This window comes from Mastigoproctus giganteus, chromosome 11 (assembly GCF_048544385.1).
Source record: "Mastigoproctus giganteus isolate SK-2022 chromosome 11, ASM4854438v1, whole genome shotgun sequence".
In the NCBI taxonomy this organism is placed as follows: Eukaryota; Metazoa; Arthropoda; class Arachnida; order Uropygi; family Thelyphonidae; genus Mastigoproctus; species Mastigoproctus giganteus.
This window is the reverse complement of record NC_143585.1, coordinates 50706012-50730947: the sequence shown is the minus strand read 5'-3', so window position 1 is coordinate 50730947 and position 24936 is coordinate 50706012. Positions and strand designations below refer to the sequence as shown.

The following is a 24936-nucleotide window of genomic DNA, read 5'->3' as shown; positions in this document are numbered from 1 at the left end:
ATTTGAAAGTATCCAACGCACGAGCTCTCACATTCATGCCCTTTTGAAACTCCATGATATCACTACTATGTCCCATAACTGCTACTTTATCACTTTAAATTTCTCGACCAAATACAAATTACCGCTGAAGATTTATATTTCGGCATGTGTAAAGGCTGGTCTGGTATCGCTGTTCTATCTCCCTCGTCAATTTGGAATTATTGTAATTCGAAATTGATGACTTTAGATCAACAGAAAGAGAGAGAGATCACCGATATTCAAACCAGCCTTTACATAGAATTGATACTTTTCAAGAATTGATAGAATTGATACTTTTCAAGATGAAAATGGAACCTTCCTTATGCTTTACTTCGTGTAAAATATTAGAAAATATATTCACGATACATAGAATTTTTAGACCAATAAAATTGTTTAATCATTCTTATATGTTATGTTTTTTTCTTACTGTGCAGATATATCAGAGTGGCTCGCTCTCCTTGGTTTCGACATGAATCAAGTTCTCCCCACACCCACTCTAACACAGCGCCTGGAGCAGACATTGACATTACATCAAAGCCTTCCTGTAATTTCCGGATTAAGCTGTACAGCCGAAGTGGTGGCGCGTGAGTTTTCGCGTTTTAGTACCGTGCCGAGAACCGAAATCTGCGGGCACAAATCGTTTTTAAACAGCATGTACTCAGAGGTGTCAAATCTACCATCGGTGTTAGGGGATGGAATCCTTCTTTCCCAACAACATAACAAAGCCATCGTGCACGTAGTGAACGAGGCCAGTCCGATCCTTCGCGATGTCATGACCTCTGTGTTTAACGAGACCCACATGGTTGACCTCCATTTTTCCCTCCACGGACAGGATTCGTTTTTCTTTGTTCAAGAAGAGTTGAAGAAGATGCAGGAGGATTGGGATCAGCTACAGAGACTGGGAACGATGTTCAATGTTACCATGCACCCCGTAGATACAGCGAACGTAGTCGTGAAAAGTGGTCAGGTGGACTTGAAAATGCACAGTCCAAGTGTTTTGTTAAACATCCGATACGGAACCACGCTAGAACAAGAACGACAGAGGTTACTCCAACAAACAAGAAAACGTGCCATCGAAGAAGCGTGGCAACAAGAAATTGAATTAGTACGTAGTGGTCAACGGGGTTCTCTCGAATGGACAAAAACAGAAAAAGAAGAGTTAATGGCCATAGGTGTAGTGGGAAGTTACTTTTCTACGGACGCTCACGACATACACAAATATCCCCAACTCGCAGACGACCCAACAACAGTGATCTTTCAAAAAGAGAGTCCAGAAAAACCTTAAGCCTAAAATCCACAGAAGGAAGAAAATTTATTGCAGGTAAGACTTCTGACTGCTATAAACTTATTGAATAAATTCTGGTTATATTTTGAACGTAAATCATTCGTGAATTAATTCGGATTAAGCTCTGAGTTATATGTAGTCCCACTAACTGCACTCACTACCCCAAAAATTAGAAACCTTTTGCAACTGGAATCAAACGATAATTAAAGGTACATTATGCAAATGTCAGTTATCATATGGTATCAGATAACAACCGTACGCACACTTTTATGGTGCTTTTTAGTCTTGTAATGGTGAAGACAGGTAATATTTCCGATTATCAGAAAGATATTCTTGTTGGGGCACGTTTATTAACAATAGTAATTGAGAAAACAAAGGAAATCACCAGTGTGTCAAAAGCAGCCATGTCAATAGTACACAATGAGTGGAAGACGATAGGAGAAGAAGCTCTGAAAGGAATAATTGCAGCAGAAATTCGGTACTCCAAGAACGAGACCACAGGGACTTAAAGCGACTTGTTCGTTAAAGTAAAAGTCCAATATGTAGCCAATGACTGAAAACTTCAATTTCGCCAAAGAAAGACTCATTTCCAACCGAACTATTAAGCTAATTTAAAAATTCGAAAGAAATCGAAAGATTCGACTGGAGTGGTGTCGCTAACTCCAAGACTCGACTGTGAAACAGTATGGCGTGAAGAATCGATTTACACTTTTCTGTACCAATGGCAAGATGAAAGTGTGGCGTGAACCGCATGTATCCAGACTATCGCGTGCCCAGTACTCAAGTGGCTGGAGGTAGTATCGTGGTATGCAGGTAAGTTCTGTTGGTACGGATTGGTCCACTCATACCGTTGGAAGGTCATTTATTACGTCCAATGAATATCTATCTATCGTATCGAACCAACTTTGTTCTGCAGTGCTTCATTTTTACTCTGACCGAGATAAATTCTTTCAAGACGACGACACAACTATCCACTGAGCAAAAATTGGATTTGAATGATTTGAGAAACATTCCCAAGATTTCCAACATTTTTCCTGGCCCGCTAATTCTCCAGATCTGAATGCAACACCTGGGATATGCTCGAAAGGGCAGTTCGGCTTCACAGTTCTCTAAGGGCCATAATACAGCAGCTGGCAAATATCATGATTGAAGAATGGTGAGACCTGGAGCTAGACTCCTTCAGGCAGCTGGTGGAAGCCATGCAACTTCATGTACGGGCTATAATTCGAGAAAAAGATGTCTTTACTGGATATTGAATAAAGGTTTCTAATTTTTTTCTTTCAGTGAGTGTAGAAAAACAAAGTTTATAAAGAAAGAATATATAAACTTTTCGACAATCGATATTTATTATTTTTATTTAATTTCTCAAAATTTCTGTCTGTAATTTCTTCACTGCTTATAATCTGTTCATATCGGTTTTCAAATAGGTGTGTTAATGTGATAGAGCTTTAATTAAATATTTAATATATTATCTAATATGGAAGTTTATACTTTTTTTATATAAAAAGCTGAGTTTTAGCTAGGCAAGCCTGCTACAGTGAATGAAACCAGCTAATGAATATTCCCCATTACTTTTTTAATGAACGTATTACTCATTCCGGATTAAGATGTAATCGATACTATTCCAAAATATGTGTTTTACAAGTATGTGCATAACCTATTTATTTATTCCTATAACACATTTATTTATCAAACTGACTGCAGAAGTTCAGCTAAAATATGATAGTTATATTACAGTTATTAATAGTTTTTCTCCCACTCTTTTCCTTTTGTACATCAATGATCTTCTTCCATTGACCGAAAATCCTGCTGATAAAAGCACATTGCATTCAACCTTCCAGTTCGAGAAACACATTGATCTGCACAACCAGCTTTAACTTGTAGAATATCCACCACCAGTTCTATAAATGCTGATCTCCAGATATAGTTCTTTCTCTTCAGCAGGACAAAGATAACTTAGTTGTTTTCAGTTCCCCTAAAACTCAGTCCTGTCTTATAAAAACGGATTCTTCTACTCTTGTGCTTATCTTCGATGACACTGAGATTTCTAGACAAGATCACATATTTCTATTAGGGATTACCCTGACTTTTAATTTCGTTTTGCATAAGCACATAACAAGTATTGCTTCTTCTGCATCTAAAAACTGAGTTTTCTCTTTCGCTCCCTCGGCGTTACCTTTCTTCCAAACAGCTCTTCACGTTGTACAAATCACAAATCCATCTTACCATGGAATATTGTTCCCATATGTGGGGAGGTGACTCATAACCTCCCTCAGGCTTCTAGACTACATTCAAGTGGGCAGTCAAGTTAATTGACAACCCAACTCTAACAGTCTCATAGACGTTCTGTTTCTGCTACATGCCTTCTATATAGAAACTTCCATGGGCACCTTCTGAAATGGCTTCTATAATTCCTGCTTTCTCTTCCAAAGCAATCCGAACACGTGCCGCAACTAGTCAGAATCCCATTACTGTCCAACTTAAAACTCGCCAAATCAACGTTTCTTCTTCCTCATTGATTCCTTCACTTCCGTTTTCTGGAACAACTTCCTTCTTACGTATTTCCTGAATACAATCTACAGAAGTTCAAGTTTAATGTCAACAAGTATCTTCTTTCATCTTCTCAACCTTCAACCCATAATGGTACTAAGTGCTATAGGTTCTAATACATTTCGTTTTTGGGGTTTTCATAAAAAAATACATACATATACACTATATTGCCAAACGTAACCCAACACTTGCATGCTTCAAAGAACCTTTTATTTATAAAATACTTAGTAATGTTTGACCTTAATTGCGCACTGTATTCTTTGGTAGACTCCGAACCAATTTCTGACAAGAGGAAGGAGGTGTTTTGGTCCATTCTTCGTTCAAGGTCAATTTTCTTGCTACTTATTGCGAGCATGTTAGCCTGGCCCGAAGCTAACGTTCCATTTCGTCCCAAAGATGTTCGATGGGGTTAGGATCTGACTCTGAGGAGGCCACAAAATTGGGATACCGTTGTGATAATCACGTGATAAGTAACATATCGACAATACTACGTACAGCGAGTTACAGTAGTGCATGGTATAGAGTGAACTGCGTACAAATAATCGTTTTGAGAAACTGGGATATTAAATGATCAATGGGACATATTATTTACCCTGAGAACTGCAAAGTACGCGAATGACAATAATTGTAGTGAGTTGATCTTCACTTTTTCCATACGATAAGTTGAGACTAACCAATGAAACTACTTCAGTGATGTAGCATAAAGGAGAGACAAAAACAATGGTACAAAAGAGATTCTTGTGGTACTCCTTTCTTCATAGCTAAATGAGTTAGATGACAACCATTTTGTCCAATCGTGGCGGCTACGATTGGATAAAAACGGAGTGAACAAATTTAAGTAAATAACAGTTTTGTTCCATGTTTTGTTACAATCGCAACTTGCCTCACTCGTACAAAAGTGAACCTCAACAAGTTAGAAGTTTTACCTTGGAATTCGATTTTTTTTAATTTACCACCAAGAATGTTGGAAGCTTAACGTTTCGCTCTGCAAAAGTCCTTTCAGTAGAGTGTGTCGTTCAAGCAAGACAGGCAGAAAATAATTAAATTAACGTGTTTGAAATAATATCTGCAGAACTTAACAATTTCAAAATAATATCAAGTTAAGATAACAGGATTTTCAACATTATTTTAAAAAGGAACAAACAAACAGAAGTGTATATTATGTCTTAAGTAAATATATTTTTTTCTTATTAATCTTTGATTTCTTAGCTACCACGAGTTACACCTGACTAAAGTGGTATTTTTTTTAATTAATATTTACTTTTATTGGGATAAAGTTTCTTAGAAGTCTATTTAAGTTTTGAAATAAGAAACCTCTGAAAGATAATGCTGTTTATATTCAGTCATAATCTAATATTTATGTAATTTTTCCTTTTTTCTTCCCCTCTAGATACATTTTGCCAAAAATGCCAAATTTACAGTCGCTTGGACTGATGCCGGAAGCACTGCATGCCTCAGTACTCATGCCTCTCCGTCCACCGCAACTATAACCTGTTGACCTCTGACCGATGTAATTCTCTTTCTCTCTTTTTTTTTTAAATCTTTGTTTGGTGTTACATGTTTTTTCTGCCATATACGTCCCTGCTGGATATTTACTGAAAAAAGACAGTTGAAAAACATGCCTGCTCGACCCTTCGTTGTCTTTTTCGTCGGTGATTATTTTCCAGCCGAAAAATCTTAAACCGAATTCCTGTCGAGTTGCTGAGCATCTCTATTCTGCACAGAGTTTGTGTTTGTGGCAAAGATCAGCGCCTTGCCTCGAAGACTGATGTGAAGGATCGATGGAAATGCCTGCTACTTTCATGCCTTCTTAAAGACAAATCACATGCATACCAGTGGTGATAATGTGCTCAACTTTCTGAGAACATTGTGCTCTTTCCCCATGGACTCATAGCTGTACAAAAGACTGCTATTCTTTCTAAACAGGGTTTGTAGAACAATCTAGGAAAAAAAAATATAAAACGCGAGGACACTGGTGAACTGCTTAAAGCCGATCACGTGACGTGATTGTAGGCTGAAAATGTACTCGAGAGAATGAAAGAGAAAAAAAGTGTGTGTGTGCGTGAGTGGAAAGTGTTTCGAATCCGGGTTACATCCGGAAATCGGGTTCAATGCCAATGGTGTGTCTTTTTTGATTCCCAGGAATCTTCAATGAAGTGGTTCTGTCTTATATTATTAACTTCTTTACGATGCAGTGTTAATACTGCTTGTATGGTATGTGGAAGTTTCTTTCAGAGAATGTATAAAAGGTTTCCTGGTTGTTATTTTTAATAACAGGTCAAGTTTTTTCCAACTGAGCATTGTGTGAATTAATGACCTCATCCGCCACTAAGGTGGTTGTTTGAGGTACGACGGCCTATAGAGCACAAATATAATATTTATACATCACTCCAAGTGTGGTTTGTGTCTATCCAACTTCCCAGGTAGAGCATAGTGCAGATTATGTCTTAATTACATTATCAGATTAACCAAAAAATCGTTAAAAACAACCCAGAAATAGAAGTGGTTTACAGAGATTTGTGGGGAAATAATCACAAACACTCACACCTCTAACCAAGAAATAAAGATCTCAAATGAACACTGCATATGCGCAAAAACTAACACAAAGAGTTTCAGAAACTTTATAAGTGAATCGAAGTCTTTTTCTTTTTGCCTTTTCCATTGAGCAGTCCTGTTGGTAGGGCCGGCTCAAAGTATACGTTAGGATGCCTAGGATGATCGCCTCCTTCTCAATACGAACTTAAATTCTAATACGGCCATATTTCTTATTTTTAATATTTGGTAGGTGCCACGCCTCCATCAAAATTAAACCTCAAGCCGGTACTGCTAGATGAATATAAAAAATATCCTTCCTTTAATCTAAACTCGTTGTAAAGCATTAACTATAGATTCTCCATTCATGTACAGTATGTGCCAAAATAAAGCATACCAAAAAAAATCAGTAAATAGGCTATTGTATGAAAGTGAATACATTTCGAAGAGCACCTGTCGAATTGAAAGAACGGGTTTCAACTTTTTTAAGACTTTCGTTTTGTTTATAATTTTGTTTATTTTTGTTGTGAATTTTATATCCGATTCAAACGAGGTTGTTTGTTGGAGATGTTTTACGGGAATGATTCTTAAGTATTGCTATTGCCATTTTCTAACTTGGTTCCTCATTGCAGACTTTTTGATTTGAAAAACAAATAAAAGAAAAAAGAAACACAATAAAGAAAAACGGGAAGAGAAAATTGAACCCTAAGCTATGAATCCTACTAAAAACTTACAAAATGTCCGTTGCAATATAACAATAATTGAACAAGAATAGTTGTAAAATAGCAATAATTGAACGCTTCTCTATTACAGAATGTAGTAGAGAACCAAATCTACAAAACTTACAGAATTTAACAATTTAAATACAATATTGCTATTGATTCACTTCATCCACCGTTGGACAAACTCTTACCAATTATTGGCATGATTGAACTACATCCAATCAACTGTGGGAAACACAATATTTATGAAACCAAAGGTTGTAGCTAAGACACTGAATCCTTGAGAGAATTTCTGATGTGGAAGATCAGCAATCGTATCTCTTGTTCTAATCGCGAGGGCTGCATACGACCTTACATATTGATCAATGATCGACAATATGGATTCCATCAGTGTCTATCCACTGGTAATCTTTTGGCTTATGTTACTCATCTTTGGACAAGTTATATAATAACCCCAATAGATGTTATGTTCCATATACGATATATGCATACAAATATCAAATTGTAAATTAACGTGATATCCTTCTTATCCTGCAATTCGATTCATCGATGTCACCACGTGGAGCGCTATTATCGCTGTACTTTATTTCAGTGTGCGTTATACTATTATATTTAAAATTTTTAAATCTAATGAAAGGAATTAGAATAAATAATGAGTGTACAGCTAGAGAGAGAAGAGAAAATGAAAGATAGAATTGCAGAATGCCTGGAAAAAAACGAAAATCAAACTTCACTAGAATTCTCAGATTTAAGGGAATTAAATAACAAAGGTGAATTTATCCATAACGGTCTATTTTGTAGCTATAACAAGCGCACATGCTCTTATGTCACTTTTGTTTCTCTTCTCTCTCTCTCTCTCTCTCTCTCTCTCTCATCGCAAGCGTCTGTTCCGAAAATTACTGCAATGGCTTCCGAAACAAAATCTGTGAAGATCGCGTGACTTTGAGTTAGTTAAAGGGCATTGGTTCTCTTTTCAATCCATATCTTCGTTATTTCGCTATGCATTTCTGAATAAATTTTTTTGATTTTTATCTCTTGCCATAATGAAAGTGGCATGTTTTAATGAATTAACAGGAGAAAAAAAATGAATTAACTGCAAAGTTATTTCCTTCTTTCACCGAGAGAAAGAGCTCTCTCTGTCCATTTTTATTTGTAATTCCACGCAAATAATAGCGCTCGTGTCTTGAGCTTCCCAGATGAAATCAGACAACTGGTAGAAATGAAACACGAACATTTTTCTGTAACAATAACTATTCTTTTAAATTTGGCCAAATGGTAGAGTTGTTTAATATATACTCATATTTATCTTAATTATCGATTACAAGTCATAATTATGCAGTGTATGCACTTCAACACTGCTCAAAAGAGAACTATTAAAAAAACTCGGTTCCTGTAGCGCCTTTAGTAATTTATTCACTATATAAATTTTCAATGTTATTACCATTCTTTGTAGTAACCAATGCGAAAGGAATAATTTAGGAAACTGAACTAAGCAAAACACAGCACACTGGAAAAGAAAGAAAGAAATAACTGGGACTGCTATGTTGCTAATTTTATCTGGAAGTGACAAATAGCTCCAACAGCCTAATAACAGTATTTTCTATCCATTGAAAGCCATGTATAAAGAATGTGGGCCAAACAAGGATAAAATAGAGTGGATCAATAAATCGGAATGTCTTATAATGGGCGATTTTAATTTTCCAGAGATTGGCTGGCATATGTGGGTTGGTCGTGCACCTCAGTAGCATAACGTTTCTAAATTTACTGGATGAATGCTTTTTTTTTTACTAGCTTGTTGGAGAGGCAAGAGGAAGCAAATAATCTTGATCTAATTGTTAACAGTGACGCTTCATGTATTAAGAACTTTCAGGTAAAGAAACCACCAGATGGTAGTGATCATAGTGTATTGATACGAGATTTATTTATATATGTAGCTATTGTATAAAGAGAAGGGATTTTGCTTTCAAAATTCTCTGTACAAATGGTAATTGTACATTTTACTGTATAATTATCGCTTGGAAAATTGTACGGTCTTTTTCATTCTTCATGTTGGACTGTAAAATTACTCCTATAGGGTATTGTGTAATCCGTCATGAAGTTGTCAGAAGTGCAGGACTATTAGGTATTTAGGTTCTCTTGGGTTCTTTCAACGATATACAGGAATTTTGCTAGCAGGGACAAGGAGGTGATTATCCCATTGTACAAGGTCATGATTGGGTTGCACCTTGAGTACTGCACACAGGTCTGGAAGTCTCATTTGAGGAAGGATGAGGATCTGTTGAAACGGGTGCAAAGAAGAGTCAACAAGGTTAATTAGGGGAACAAAGGGGTACTTTTACAAAGATGGACTTCAGTTCTGTGAATTGTAACGTCTGTAAACTAGGCGAGGAGGCCTCATCGAAGAGCTGAAGGCTCAATGGATTGAATAATTAATTAATATTTTACCAATCAGCGTTGTATACAGTTTTAGCGCTTTTATTTATACAATTCTCAGTCTTTAATTTTTATTTTATATGTATATGACCAGGTGGGAAGGAGCAGCAGTGCGTAGCACACTCTTCTTGATTAGATCGGGATTCGAGCCCGTCACCACCAAATACGGAGAATGCGGAAAGGTCAGAGAATGACTACCGCATATCCCGGAGCAATATGGTCTTAGTTGCTAATGCTCCTAAAAACCAAATAATAACATATATGTATTTAAAATTCTCAGATTAAAGTTATTTATTTTTAAACAGTTTGCTGGTTGGTACAATATTATTTCATTGTGAATATACCCGGCGCTCAAGGCCTTTTTTCTGGATTGAGTAAACCAAATACTCGTGACATCCTTTATTCCTTCTCATACGACACACATAAGGAAGGAGAGGATGGCTGCAGGACAGAAGTGCGAAATATTGCTTTCAGACAACGAGTTCCAACAGCTGAAAGCTTTTGGAACTCGTTGTTTGGAACTCGAAGTTTGTTCCAACAGCTGAAAGCTGTTGGAATGTTTGCACAATACCAAATGAAGTTTGTTCCAACAGCTTTCAGCTGTTGGAACAAACTTCATTTGGTATTGTGCAGATAGGTGGGCAGTTTGAATAAATATAAGGAATAGTTTGACAACTTATTATAGGAGATAGGTAGTTTTTCCTTTTGTTATTGGACAATTCTGTATAAGGTTGTTTCCTTGCGTCATTTTGCCACTACTAATACCAATACTAATTATCTATTAGAACACGTACCTTGAGCTTCTCCTGTTTGATTCAAATATAGAAGTCTACTGTATTTGTCTTCTTTGATTAGTAGTACGCACACAGTTTTTAGGGTAATACGTTTTTTGTTCATATTCGTAATAAAAGTTAAGTAATCGACATGTTCTATATATTATTATGTGACTCGTGAAGTCCTTAACTATCAGAAATAAACGAATTTTTAAAACTACACTAAGCCCTTCCATTTTAAAGATCTTGATTTTACAGACTGCGAATTTAACAGCCTAAAAAGTGATTGGCACCAGAGTGTATTCTGAAGTGAAGTGCAGATGAATTAGAGGAAATCGGGAACTCATATGTCAAGGGCCCCAGTCTGTTTATGAATAAGTTCACATCATATCTGTGCCCTGTTTCTTTATTATAACTTCACTTACAGTGTATCATGATGGCTCCAAGGAAGCTGGTGAAAAGAGAAAGCGTACGCATTTGAGTGTGAGGAATAGTCTATTATGCTGGCAATAGAACAAACTTTGTCTTCACAACGGGTTGCACTGGTGCTGCACTACCTACAAATAATTGAACGCAGACAGTAGTATTCCAACAGTTAACGCAGGTTCGTTATTTTCGAGAAAAACCTCAAGGATGCAGCGCTGACACCGCAGGACTGGGAACTTCTCGCTCGTGTATAGTGTTGATGGAAGTATTTCAATAGTCGAAGAATCTCAAGGTGAAATACGTAAGCATCATAAGATTAACCAGGTGTAATTAATCAATTAATGTTGTGTACTGCACATGCGATGATACGGCAATGTTTTCCAAATATTTGAATAATCAGATTTGCTTAATCTATTCTAACATTTCCCAATTAAGTGAGTGCTTTCTACTGGTCAGAATACAAAAATTTAAAAAACAATAAAAGACTCTAGCAGCACATAATGGGCTGCTGTGACTCATATTCATTACAGTAAGTATACGTTGGAACAATTGGTCTCCTCCCTTCCCACTCTGAAACGAAATAAAAAGCAACGGTTATCCTATCTCGTCTCTCACATACTTTGTCGGTGTGCCAAGTCAACTTTGTCCTCTTCCAGTCAGCGACACGAGTTTCGTTTGTTATTCCGGACATTCATGAACAAAATGCTTAGCACGTACACATTTTATGTCCTCTTTCTTTAGTTTACTCGTGGGACTCCGACGGATCTTTCAATGACCTTGCCGCCACTCTCCCGTAAATGCTTACGCACTGCTGAAATTTCTGCTGTTTGGTTAGGTCGTCCTGGCAATGTTCAAGAAAGACTTCCTGTCCGCTTATCTGGCTTTGCTTACGTCTCACAGGCTTTATATTCCTCTCTCTCTCTCTCTCTCTCTCTCTCTCTCTCTTCTTTGCATCAGCGGATCCAAAAGTAAGAAGGGCTGAATCGCTCTCTTTTCTACTATCGTACGCATTTAAAATACCCGATTTCGGATACAAATCGTTGTTTGCATACAAATGACTGCTAAAAAACAAACTCCTTTGTTTATTATGACAACTGAATAAATATAAACTATTAATTATCTTTGATAAATATCATATGGGTTTCATATATCACCCCCGAGGTGGCATATCTATCAAAATGTGCGTACCGGAAGGCATGAGGAATTACTCAAAGCGAGAAGGAAAAAACAGAAAACAAATAAAAACTCCAAAGACCATGGTTAGTAAACTATTCACTTAATGAATACATGAACCAGAAAGCAATTTAGGATAATAAGTGATGATAGTAACAATTTATTATGCACAACTGTTCCTCTGTATTTTTAGGGCGCGGTTTCATCTTATACAGAAAAAGAACTCAGAAAGTGTGGTAGAATACTAAATAGATGTCTGCATCATAAAAGAATGGCATCATACCTTTCTTATATATAGACTGGTCCCGTCATTAACCAATCATCATGACTAAGTACTGTTGACTGGCCAACCTTCTACTGCATTTGTTTTTAGGAAGTAGGTGGCGTTAGTTCACCTTTGCGTGCGGATGTTTCATTCTGCTGCTTTCAACAAGAATGCATTTATAGTACAGGACTGTCATTTTTAAATTAAAATTTAATATTTGTTTTGATTGGGATAGAGGAAACTGTTACAGCGAGATAATGAATAAATTAAATAATGAAAATATAACAGGCAGATAAGTATGTTTTTATATTATATATCTATGTTTAATTTTGTATGAACTTTCGCAAAATATGACGTTTTGAATTTGAGTTTGTTAGTTGGTGCTTTAATAGGAAGTGAAATGAATTATAGTGAATATTATGTCATGTTTAGTGTTGTAATTTAGTACTGTTTAGTCTTTATCCGGTTGAATACTTAAGCTGTCGAAGACTTCCAGGGTATTAGAACATGTCCCTCAGACAGTTCCTATTTGTAAGGATCAGCCAGAGTGAGATAGGCGTGGATCTATCCATCTTTGGACTATAGATTAAAGTTGCTATAGATTAAGCATCTATTCGTTCTGCTATCCGCCCTACTTTCATATTAGAATTCAATATTACAATCCAAGGATTTTGTTCAGATAGACGGCTGAGGACCATATTGACTTTATTTAAACCTGGCCACGGATATGTTTCTTTGATCTGCCGAACAAATGGAAGTTGGGAGGAAAGAAGACCATACAATATGGAGGATGTTCAAGAACGGCTCTGTTCCAGCTTTTCAGATTTGATCATTCCTGGAGAATTGCTGTCTCCACCCTTGAGACCGTGCCTTGGTTTGCGACACTGCCACATTAATTATTATTATTATATAAGGGTCATCCGTAATTCATTATATAAACCAGTATTTGTATCTGTAAATTAATATGTTCTCTGGTCGATTTGCCTGTTTTGCTGGACAAAAACCCCCAGTTTCTAGGGGGGGAAACCATCCTATCTACCGACTACCTCAGCTACGGAGTGAAAAAAGCCCATTAAAGTTCCTCGCGTCATCGATAGTATTCGAACTCCGGCCTTTTCCACCCAGTGTGGGGAGGACGGTGACGATACCACTGTGCTACCGCGCAGACTGCGGCACTGCGATAGTGTGTCTTTCTGTTTCCATGAACTGCTGCATCAGTTTGTGGAACGAAGTCTTAGGATGTGGAAGGATACTTCTCTCTTCGCTAACATTTGTATTCCGATTTTGAAAAAGACGATCCCATTTCTCATCTGTTGTGCCTTGTTCTCCCCACGTACAGAAGTTTGTGAATTTAGGAATTGAGCCTTTAACCTATAGAAAACGAATAAGCTGTTCCTAAAGACGATCAGTGGTTACTGTATAAACAGCTGGACAGAAGGCTGTCTCAGTATTTTCCTAACAACTAACCACATCAAAACGCATCCAATTCAATCTATTTTGTTTCAAAACTGGTGTGCAACTGGAAACTTTGTCACACAAATATTTTTCAAAAGTATGTTCCGCACAAATCTTTTATTTAATTTTCTATGGTAAGTGACTATATCCATTATACTCCAAGCCCAAGCAGGAATAGCAGGATGGAAAAATGAACCACGGTAAAATAAACAGATTATGCCAATGGAATCCCCAAAATACAGGGTGTTTCAGTTAAACGTTTCAGAACTTCTAAGAGGGGTAGGGTACATCCTGACAACTCGAAATCATATAGCAATGTGGGGTCGGAAATGCTTTCCTGAAGCGGTGTTGTACACAGAAGCACCATAAAGAAAAGAGACCGTAAGTGAGAAATCGTTTTAATAATACATGAAAAGAAGCAAAAAGTACATGGATTAAAGTAAGTGTTCGAAGTTTCTTCCACGGGCTACAATGCACGCCTCACATCTCCGACGCATGGACATCCGAACATTCTGGAATACTCCAGGCGAATTTCGAATTTCTTCGGCAGCTACTGCGATTCTTGCAACCAGCTCCTCAGCATTGTCAACAGGGGTGTCATAAACTAGCGATTTCATATGACCCCAGAAATAAAAATCAAGACATGTCGGGTGACCGAGCAGGCCAACGCACGGGACCACCACGTCCGATCCACTGTTGACCAAATGTGACATCCAGGTAGTTACGAACATCTCCGCTATAATGGGCAGGGGCTCCATCGTGTTGGAACCACATTGTCTGTTGCGTCGATGCAGAAATCTGTTCATCTCTCAAAAGTTGTGGCAATACTTGCTGCAGAAAGATCAAGTAGATAGGTCCGGTTAGACGACACGGTAACAGGTAAGGTCCGATGAGGTGATCTCCCATAATAGCGGCCCATACATTGACCGAAAATCGAATCTGTGCTGCACGACGTCGTATTGCATGCGGGTTCTCGACCGCCCAGATATGGTCGTTATGCGTGTTGAAAATTCCTTCCCTTGTGAAGGATGCCTCATCGGAAAACAACACTTCAGCAGGAAAAAGGGGATTTGTAGCACATTTTCCAAGGTACCACTGTGCGAAAGCAATACGAGGTTGAAGAAACTTCGAACACTTACTTTAATCCATGTACCTTTTGCTTCTTTTCATGTATTATTAAAACGATTTCTCACTTACGGTCTCTTTTCTTTATGGTGCTTCTGTGTACAACACCGCTTCAGGAAAGCATTTCCGACCCCACATTGCTATATGATTTCGAGTTGTCAGGATGTACCCTACCCCTCTTAGAAGTTCTGAAACGTTTAACTGAAACACCCTGTATATTTTATCAAATCTGAGGGAAAAAATCATTCGTATTTAGCTCACATGATATGGAAACCCTTAAGAAATAAAAACAGTGTGTTTAAAAACACGTTAATAAATATGAGAACTTTTTACACATAAAAGTTTTGATGACCTATGATATCTGAAATGCCTTAGAATCTTTGCATGTACCAATCACTTAAAAAAGTAGGGATAGAGTGGAGGATAATCTCTCTTTCTGTTTAAAAAATCTGCTATTCTCATTTTAAACGAAAAACTAATTTTAGTTTAAAACTAGTCTTAGGGCTTGGCTTTTTACCTTGTGACACCGACAAGGCTTGCATGTCAAAATGAACAATGTGGACATGTGTATAAAGTGCACATGTCCATATTTTTTTTTTTTTTTTTTTTATGTGAACCCCACACACGAGAGGTATTAGAACCTATAGTACTTAGTACCGTGCTTGGGTTGGAGGTTGAGAAGACGAGAGAAGATATTTGTTGACATTGCACTTGAACTTCTGTAGATTGTAATTTTCAGGAAATACGTACGAAGAAAGGTTGTTCCAGAAAATGGCAGTTGAATGAATAAACGAGGAAGATGAAAAGTTGGTTCTGTGAATTTGAAGTTGGACAGCAAATGGATGTTGGCTGGTGGCGACACGTGTTCGGACTATTTTGAAAAAGAGAGCGGGAATTATGGAAGCCAATTCAGAAGAACACTGCCCATGGAAGTATCTGTAGAAGAGGCATGCAGCAGAAACAGTACGTCTATGAGAAAGCGAATGGAGAGACTCTGTTACAGATGAATCATTAATTAACCTAACTGCCCTCTTCTGAATGGAATCAAGAAGCCTGAGAGAGGTTTTGGGGGCACCACCCCAGATGTGGGAACAATATTCCATGGCAGAGCGGATTTGCGATTTATACAGAGTGAGCAGCTGTTTGGAAGAAAAGTAACGCCGAGAGCGAAAGAGAAAACCAAGTTTTTTAGATGCAGAAGAAGCAATATTTGTAATGTGCTTGTGCCAAGAGAGATTAGAAGTCAGGGTAATCCCCAAAAGAGATATATCATTTTGCCTAGAAATCGGAGTGTCACTAAAGATAAACATAGGAGCAGAAGACTCCTTTTTGCGAGATATAAGACAAGACTGAGTTTTAGAAGGGTTGAAATCAACTAAGTTGTCTTTGCCCCACTTCACCTGAAGATCGGCATTTAAGGAAATGGTAGCAGATTTTCGAGAAGTTGAAGCTGATTGAGCAGGACAAGGTTTCTCCAAATGGAAAGTTGAATGCAATGTGCTATCATCGGCAAAACTATGGATAGGATTTCCAGTCAATGGAAGAAGGTCGTTGATATACAAGAGGAAAAGAGTGGGGGAAAGAACTGAACCTTGGGGGACACCGGCATTAGTGGAGAAGTTAGAAGACAGAGAGCCATCAACCATCACCCTCAGTGAGTGATCAGAGAGAAAACTGGATAACCAATTACTAAAAACAGTTGGCAAACCATAAGATGGAAGTTTGTTTAGAAGACCTTTATGCCAAACACGATCAAAAAGCCTTTGAGATGTCAAGAGCGACTACTTGTGTTTCACCGAACCTTTCCATTCAATTAGTCCATAAATGGGTAACATAAGCCAAAATATCACCAGTGGATCGACACTGACGGAATCCATACTTGCGATCGTTGATCAGACAGAAGGTTTCTAGGTAGTTTAAGAGTTGGCGGTTAATTGATTTCTCCATTACTATAGAAAGAGTAGAAGTAATTGCAATGGGACGTTAATTGGATGGGACTGATTTGTCATCCTTTTTAGGAACTGGCTGGATATGAGCAAATTTCCAAGCAGAAGGAAAAACACCTTTGGAATAAGAAAGTGAAAAAAGGCGGCAAAGAATAGGAGTAAGTTCAGGAGCACAGGTTTTGAGAACAAGTGGAGAAATACCATCAGGATCTGGAGCTTTCTTAGCATCAAGATTCATCAAAATCCTTCTGATATCCTTTTGACGGAAGACCACAGGAGGCATTGAATGGAGCGTGTTGGGAATGGTGGGAGGTGTTTTACCAAGATCATTAATACATGAGCTGGAAGAAAAATGGGATACTAGCAGGTCAGCTTTATCCTTGGCTGAAGTGACAACAGAACCATCTGGTTTGGACAGAGGTGGGAACAGAGATGGGCAAAAGTTGCGGCCAATAGCTTTGGCAAGAGACCAGAATGCTCGGCTACCATTAGGGCAAGAAGCAAGTTTTCTACTCTTAGCCTGTTCAAACGCTAGTTTGGACTGATGAATAACTGCTTTACAATTGTTGCGAGCTTTGGTGTAGGCAGAAAATGAAACTGAAGAATTAGAAACAAGCCAATTACGACATGCAACATTCTTCTCTTGAACAGCCTTAGAACATTTATTGGAAAACCAAGGTTTAGATAAGGGACGAGGTTTTAAAATGGAGTGTGGGATAAAGGATTCCATTCCTGCAAGAATAAGGTGTAAGGTGTAAGGTGTAAGGTATATTGTTGTCATGCGGCCCCAGGGGTTTCCCCCATCTCCGCGTTGCTTTCTTTGTGGGTGTACCAGTTTCCTGGGAATGCCAGAGGTTTAAAAGTGTGTGGGTATTGTACCTGTGTAATGTCGTGTACCGTTGTTCATCTGGTCATTTAGCCGCTGGACCCCTGCTGGAGCCCAGCGTTGCCCCACCTTCGCCCCGTGGAGGCAGACCAGGAAACACCAGTAGACTAAGCTTTACTCTGGCAGGTCCTGCCGCTTAATTTCCTGAGATTTCGGCAGCTAGGACCTAAAAAAAAAAAAAAAAAAAACTTATGTACACATACACATATATGCACATATACACAACAGTGATACATAATATATACGCACCATGCAATCGTAATTACTTTGCATGTTTGCATACAGCACGTGTGCATGCATTCATATGGCAGGAGTAGGGCATTGCGTAGGATAATTAGGCCGAGACTGGGCGAAGATTATTTTTTTGCTAGATTAAATTTAGTGTGTAGGGCGCTCGCGTTGTGTATAGATAGAGTGGGGGAGGGGAGGAAGAAGGTTGGGGGGAAAAGGCAGAAGTATGGGGGACACAGAAGAGATTCCCCCAGGTGGTCAGTGAGGCATGCCCATGCCTCACCAGAAAGAAAGGTGGGGTAGCAGGGGGCGAGGCGACTGGTCATCTCGTCCTCCTGCCAGGAAGGGATATTAAAGGAGAGCCAGGCTAGTGCTTGGCTCAGGCCGCCAGAACAGCTGCTATTCGTCCTTCATTCAGATTTTTTGTCTATCTTCATGGTTGCTTAGTAGTCCATCTTTGGTGTTATGCACATTTTGGCTTCTAGCCATTATGTGGCTAATGTGCATTCAGGTCCCGTCTTCTTCTGTACAGGGCTTCAGCGAACTTTGAGAAGGCAATATATTCCTGTCTCCCATCCAGGAGGTGTTGTTCTCTATCTCTGGGCAAAAAAGTGATCCGAGTGATGAGTTGGCAGCGGAGGTCATCATAAAGCTGGCATTCATGCATGAGGTGGTGCCAGCTCTCCAGCTCTCCACAGCAGCAGCAAGTAGGGTCATCTGTAATGCCCAGGGCTGTAAGTTTAGCCTTAAAGGCACCATGTCCTGTTAGCAGGAAGGTCGCGTGGAGTCCCGGCGTGAACCATGCTGGAGCCATTGGATAGAGTTTTCCAACGTTGGGGAAGAATCGTTTGGTGACTTCTCCCTTTGGGGAATTCTCCCATCTGGTTTGCCAGGTTTGCATGAGATGATTTGCAAGTCTCTTTTTCTCAGTCAAACGATTTGTGGTAGGATCTGCGTCGAAGCCGGCGAAGGTGCAGGCTCTTCCCTTGGAGAGTTCATATAATACTCCACATTTAGCTACTTCGAGGTCTAAAGGTAGGGTTCCTGCCAGCACCTGCAGCGCGTGGGTGCTAACTGTTCTGCAGGCCCGGGTTATAGCGAGCAGCATGGCTCTATGGATAGAGTCGAGGATTCTGCGATTTACAGCCATGGTGACTTTGGGGTACCAAGCTCCGGAAGCATAGGTAGCTATCGGCAGGAAGGCGGCTTTGTAAAACAGCTTGAGGGTCTTCTTTTTCAATCCCCAATCCCTTTTTGCGACTCTGGTAACAAGGGCTGTATAGCCCCGTATCTTCTTACGGATGTATTTCAAGTGTGCCTGGAAGTAGAGAGTGGGGTCCAGTATTACTCCCAGGTATCTAAGTTCCTTGGACAGTCGTAATGTGATACCATCAATCTTAATCTGTGGGGGTCTCCTGTAATCTAGGGCACCCTTGAGGAGAATGGAGTCCGTTTTGGTTGCAGAGATCCTAAGGAAGTGGATATTGGTCCATTCTTGTAGGATTTTAAGGGCATGATTTGCCTTTCTTTCCAGCTGAATTCTGCTGTTTCCCTCTATCATCAAGATGAGGTCGTCTGCAAAGGCTTGTGAAGACGCCTCTCCAATATCGGTATTTAGGAATTCATCCAAAACGATGTTCCATAACGTAGGTCCTAAAACGGAGCCTTGTGGACAGCCTCTGTTGATTTTTCTGGTGAGTATTTTATATGGAGCATTCACCATGATGAGTCTACTGGAGAGGTAGCTTTGGATTACTCGATAGAGGTTGCCTGGCATCCCACTCCCCCGGAGCCGGGCCAGGATGCTCGGCCACCAAAGGGTGTCAAACGCCCCAGCAAAGTCGATAGAGATAGCCAGGAAATATTTGTTTTCTGTGGCAGCTGCACGTGCAAGGACGTTCTTCAGGGCATCTACAGTCGACGTTCCCGGTCTAAAGCCGTACTGGTTTGGGGACATTAGGTTTGCCTGTAGGTAGTGAGCCTGTATTCTGGTTAACAGGAGTCGTTCCAAGAGTTTACTGCAGACTGTTAGTAGGGCTATTGGTCTGTAGGAAGTTGGTTGGTCTGGTGGTTTTGTCGGGTTTTTAATTATGAGTTTAATATTTGCTTTTTTCCAGTCCTTCGGATAGGTTCCAGTTTGGAGACATAGATTGAAGAGGTTCAGTAGCATGTCAGGGGCTATCTCCACCACCTTCCTGATGATTTCGGGCTCCAAGAGGTCCGGACCCGGACATTTCTTACTTTTAATAAGGTGCGCAGCCGCTTGTAGTTCCTCTATTGTGAAATCCGGTTCCCTGTCTTCTGTTCGGTAGTCGTCATTCTCTGTGCACATCTTGATTTGTTGGGGTGTCTGTGGGTCTACATGAGGGTGGAAGGTTGCATCCAAAATATTGTTAACAGATGCCTCCCAAGAATTGGTAGCATCTCCCTGTGGTGTTATGGTGGTTGAAATTACCTCTCCCCTGGGAAGTTTATTAGTGGTTACTTTGTAGACCACCCCCCAGGGGTCAGTGTTGCCAGTGGTTGCGACCAGATTTTCCCACGAGAGTTGTTTACTTCTGCGTATGAGCGAGGTGTACTGGTTTCTGGCCTCTTTGTAGATTTCCCGTAGTGCATCCACTTCAGGGGCAGGCCAGGAGCGTCTGGCTCTCTGGAATGCTTTTCGTTTGTCCTGGACTTCTCTTCGGAGCCTCTGGAGCTCCGGACTCCACCATGGTACAGCACCTGAGGCAGGTTTTCTTCGTTTTATGGCAGCATTCGCTGCTTTAGTAATGATCGCTGTGACTATTTTTTGGAGTTGGTCAGGGTCTTGGATTGTTTGAATTGCAGCTTGCTGTGTATCTTTTTCTGCTATTAGGGTGTCTCTGAATTGGTTCCAGTTTGCAGTGTTCACCGCATATCTCTGCAGCATTTTTCTCTCAGGATATTGTCTCTGATGGTCTCTGTTGAGTTGGAAGGTCAGGACCCTGTGGTCGGACGTTGTCCAGGCATCCTGAACCGTCCAGTCTGTTATATTGCCAGCAATGTTTCTAGTGGCTAGGGAGACATCGATGGTTGATTCCCATCGTAGGTTGCAGTAAGTCGGTAGTTGATTAGGTTGGTTTAGCACTGTTATCGTTGATGTTGCTAGGAATTCCTCCAGGCGCTGCCCATTCCTTGTCCCTTGCCTGTCCGGGGTATGGCTGTACCAAGCTGGTGACCTGCAGTTCACGTCCGCTCCTATTATTAGTTTCTGGTCAGGGAGGATATTTGTTACATGTTCTAGGTACCTTGTAGCCATCGTTATGTCCTCTCCAGGGCGGCAATAAAGGGCTACGACGTAGAAGGCTCCCAGTGCTGAGATAAGATGCGCACAGACTGCCCAGGCCGTGCAGAGGTGAGTGATCCTGGTAGCTGTTATATCTGGGTTTCTGACCACAATAGCGGCCGAGGGGATTTCATTTTCAGGTTGTATGATCTTGTATTGTAGAAGGTATCCCCTTACTTGATTGGCGGCTGCGTATGGTTCTTGGAGTATGATGATATCTATATTTTCGTCGTCGGCTTTCATCCTGACCTGGTCGGCCACTGCCCTGGTTCTATGAGCGTTTAGCTGGAAGAATTTGATTACTTTAGTGTTGAATTGTTTATGGTGTGGTGCCATAATCTGTTCTGGATTGGGTCAAGCTCTTGTATTTTTGGTATATGGGACACATGCTGTCTCTGAGGGAATGGGAGGCATCCATTTTCTGACTTTTGCAGTTTGCACAGACGGCGTCTGTGCTCTTATTTGGGCAGTCGGTGAAGTTGTGGCCCTTGCCAGCGCAGTGGCCGCAGGTTCGCACAGCCTGGGAGCATGTGTGCGATGTGTGTCCGAACTTGCAGCAGTTGTAGCATTTGATGATAGCCACATGTTCGCGGAATCGGTGGCCGCTCCAATATATATAAACTCTAGTCTGATTTATAAGTATTTGCCAAGCCAGCGGGCTGAGTTCTACCGACCAGTTGACTGTGCTCGAGGACTTGGTCTTGATGGTGTGCTTGGGTATCACATGATCATTTAGATTTTGATCTGGCAAATGTTTGGACAGATTTCTATCAAACAGTTCTCTTGCGACCTCCTCGGGTTTGATATCCTTATCAAGGTCGTATATAAGGATGGAGGGCCCCTTCCTTCTTGGGGGTTCCGCTCTGAGTCCCAGGGTTGCTATCTTGGGGTTGGCTATTATTTCGTTTATTTCCTCTGTGGTCTCTGTTTCGATGATTACACCTGGATTCCTTGTCTTTCGTACCGATTTTATTTTCGTGGTCCTTAGGTCATCGGAGAGTTTATTAATTATTGCCTGCTTAATGCCTTCACTAGAATGTTTGTCCACTTTATTAAGGGGTCTCAACACTACAATGTTAGGTCGCCGAGTGGTGGATTTCTCCTTGGCTTGTATTGGTTGGGTGGCTGTGTGGTCACACTGAGCCGGTATCCTCAGCGCATCTGCATAGGAGAGAGTGCGCTGTGGCATATTTTTTGCTTCTCCTTCCTTATAAGCCTGCAGTTTAGCTGTGGCTATTTCAGATTCTAAGTATGTTTGGAATAAAACGGACTCCATTTTATTCCATAAAGTAGCAATTTGGCGTCTGAGACCTGCTGAGATTCTGTTGCTCTGGTCCCTAAATAGGTCTTCTAGGGCTGTCTTGAGAGTGCGTGCTTGATCCAAGGGGGATCCCTCTGGGAGTGCAGAGTCCAGGGGGGAATCCTTCGGCTTGGTTTCAACTTGTTTTCCTGGTTGTAGGGAGCCAGGATCATCATGAGCGTCCTTTGGTTGGCTCTGGCTTCTAGTTGCTCTGTCCGAATTAGAGACTATTTGATTTTTATTTTTTCTTTTAGCCAAAGGTGTCGGTTTAACTTCTTCAGTATGGAATTGGTGTTCAGGGTTAACTTGTTCACAGTCAGAGTCACAATCTTTTTCGTGTGGTTCTCCCATCATGTTTGTATCCATTTCGGATTTTCGAAGTTATCCGGATTAGTGAGGTCTAGACGCGTTATTTTGTATGAGGGCTCTGAGAGCTGTTGGAGGATATAAACCACTAGTCCGTGGGTATATTTGTTGCCGTGTGATCTGCAGGCGAAGATTCGGGCTCTCCCCCACTAGTATGGGGGGGGAAACAGCCTAGTATATAAGTGGCCCTAGGAAAACGGGGTTAATTTCTCTGGGGGTTTTTCTTGGCGCCGATAACAGTGGTGACATCAGTTTTTGCACTACACGTATATTTGCTAAGATCCATTCTGTTCACGGTATGTCTATTGCAGAGGGGGGGGAAGACAAAAAATACATGTTTCACTAGCACAGTAACGGTAATTCAGCACAGATGATGGAACGCTCTTGCAGCTCGGGTTTAGCACAAGTTGGGGCACCTCCCCAGTCAAATGCAGGGTATTTACGTGGCCGCCGCTTTATATTGGCGCCTCTCTATATCCTTGCTGCCAGCCACATGGTGACCACTGCGGTCTCGCAAACAAAGGATATAGATGAAAACGCAAATAGCCTGCTAAATTCCCAGTTGAAATTTAAAAAATTTCTTACCGTGAGAGTCCACTAGTTGACTTCTTTAGTTGAGAACACTTTTTATGGCAATAACTATAATTAAAACGCATATTTAAGCACATTTTCCTTTAGCGTTGATCAGCACGTCCGACTAGTAAGGCAGCCCTCTGGCGGTCCCCTGCAAGAATAATTTCACTGACACGATCTGAGCAAATGTTGACATCAGAAGTTTTGAAACAGTAATCCGACCAAGGAAAAGAAGAAAAGAAGTCTCGCAGGTCATCCCATTTTGCATTCTTGTAATGCTAAACAACACGAGGTTGGGAATAGCCATGAGATAAAGTTTCCATTGGAGAAGAGACAATCACCAAGTTATGATCTGAAGTGCCTAAAGTACCTCTCACTTCGACCGTGTACTTAGAAGGGTTGTTTGTGAGAAAAAGATCAAGCGTATTGGCTGTATGATTAGGATTGTCCGGTATTCTTGTAGGTAAATGAACAATCTGTGCTAGTTCATTAGTAATTGCAAAAGCCTCAGCATCTCGACCTGCTGGGTCGGTGTGACTAGATATATGAGAGAGATCTGGAATGTTATTTCTAAGCGTCACCCTAAATCGTCGTAGATTGCACAATTAAACAGCAGGTGACTCCAATCTTCTGTATTCCCGTAGCAGCAGAGATCCGTGTGATGCAAACCAAACTGATGGAGTGTTTGATTGAGGTAGCCATGTCCAGTTACTAGAAAGGAAGTTTCCATAGTTAATAAGCACCGTCTGTGCCGGTAGCATAGTGGTATCGCCACTGTCCTCCCCACACCGGATGTGAAAAGGCCCTGGTTCGAATCCCATCGATGACGAGAGGAACTTTAATGGGCTTTTTTCATTCCGTGGCTGAGTTAGTCGGTCTCAGGCGTAGATAGCAAGGGTTTCTCCCGGAAAAAATGGATTTTTTGTCCATTTACCTGCTTTACCAGCAAAGCAGGTAAATCGACCAGAGAACACATGCAATTTACAGAGAATATACATGGGTAGTTAAAGTGACTTTCTAGGTAATCCTAATATAAAGGTTTAGTTAATGAGCACTGTACACTCCTTTAAAAACTCAATCCTTCCGAATCCCAAATTCAGATAAATTCCGCTCATACAACTCACTCAACAGTTCTTGCTGCTGAATTCCTTTTTCAACGTTAAATACAATAATTCTTGGCGTAGGCCTTGTAACTCTAGTGAAAAAGATTCCCATGTCCTTCAATCGTACATTGGTTTCAGTATTTCTAACATTATTGCTCCTTGCAAGTTTCATAATCACTTGTCCTCTCTGGCAATATTTAATCCTCTTTGGCGCCTCCGTAGCTAGGTGGACAGGAGCAACAGTGCGTAGCACACGCTTCTTGATCAGACCGGGGTTCGAGCCCGTGACCACCAAATACGGAGGATGCGGAAAGGTCAGGAAATGACCACCGCATATCCCCGGAGCAATATAGCCTTAGTTGCTAATGCTCCTAAAAATCAAATAACAACATCCTCTTCACCTTCAACGAGCTGAATGGCGATTCGCAATCCTCAGATAGGATTTTTGGAATCTGCTCACTCTTGAT

At 40.5% G+C, this 24936-nt stretch overlaps 1 protein-coding gene across 3 annotated transcripts in view; it reads left to right on the top strand.

Moving 5' to 3' along the window:
- Positions 1–5989, top strand: part of LOC150078005 (teneurin-m-like) — a 401155-nt gene extending 395166 nt beyond the window's left edge. For all 3 annotated transcript variants that reach the window (XM_090385355.1, XM_090385357.1, XM_090385358.1), the window contains 2 exons: positions 453–1339; positions 5244–5989. In XM_090385355.1, coding sequence (XP_090241481.1) covers positions 453–1303 — 851 coding nt within the window. In that variant the 3' untranslated portion in view covers positions 1304–1339; positions 5244–5989. The remainder of the gene's footprint in view (positions 1–452; positions 1340–5243) is intronic.
- The last annotated feature ends 18947 nt before the right edge of the window (positions 5990–24936 follow it).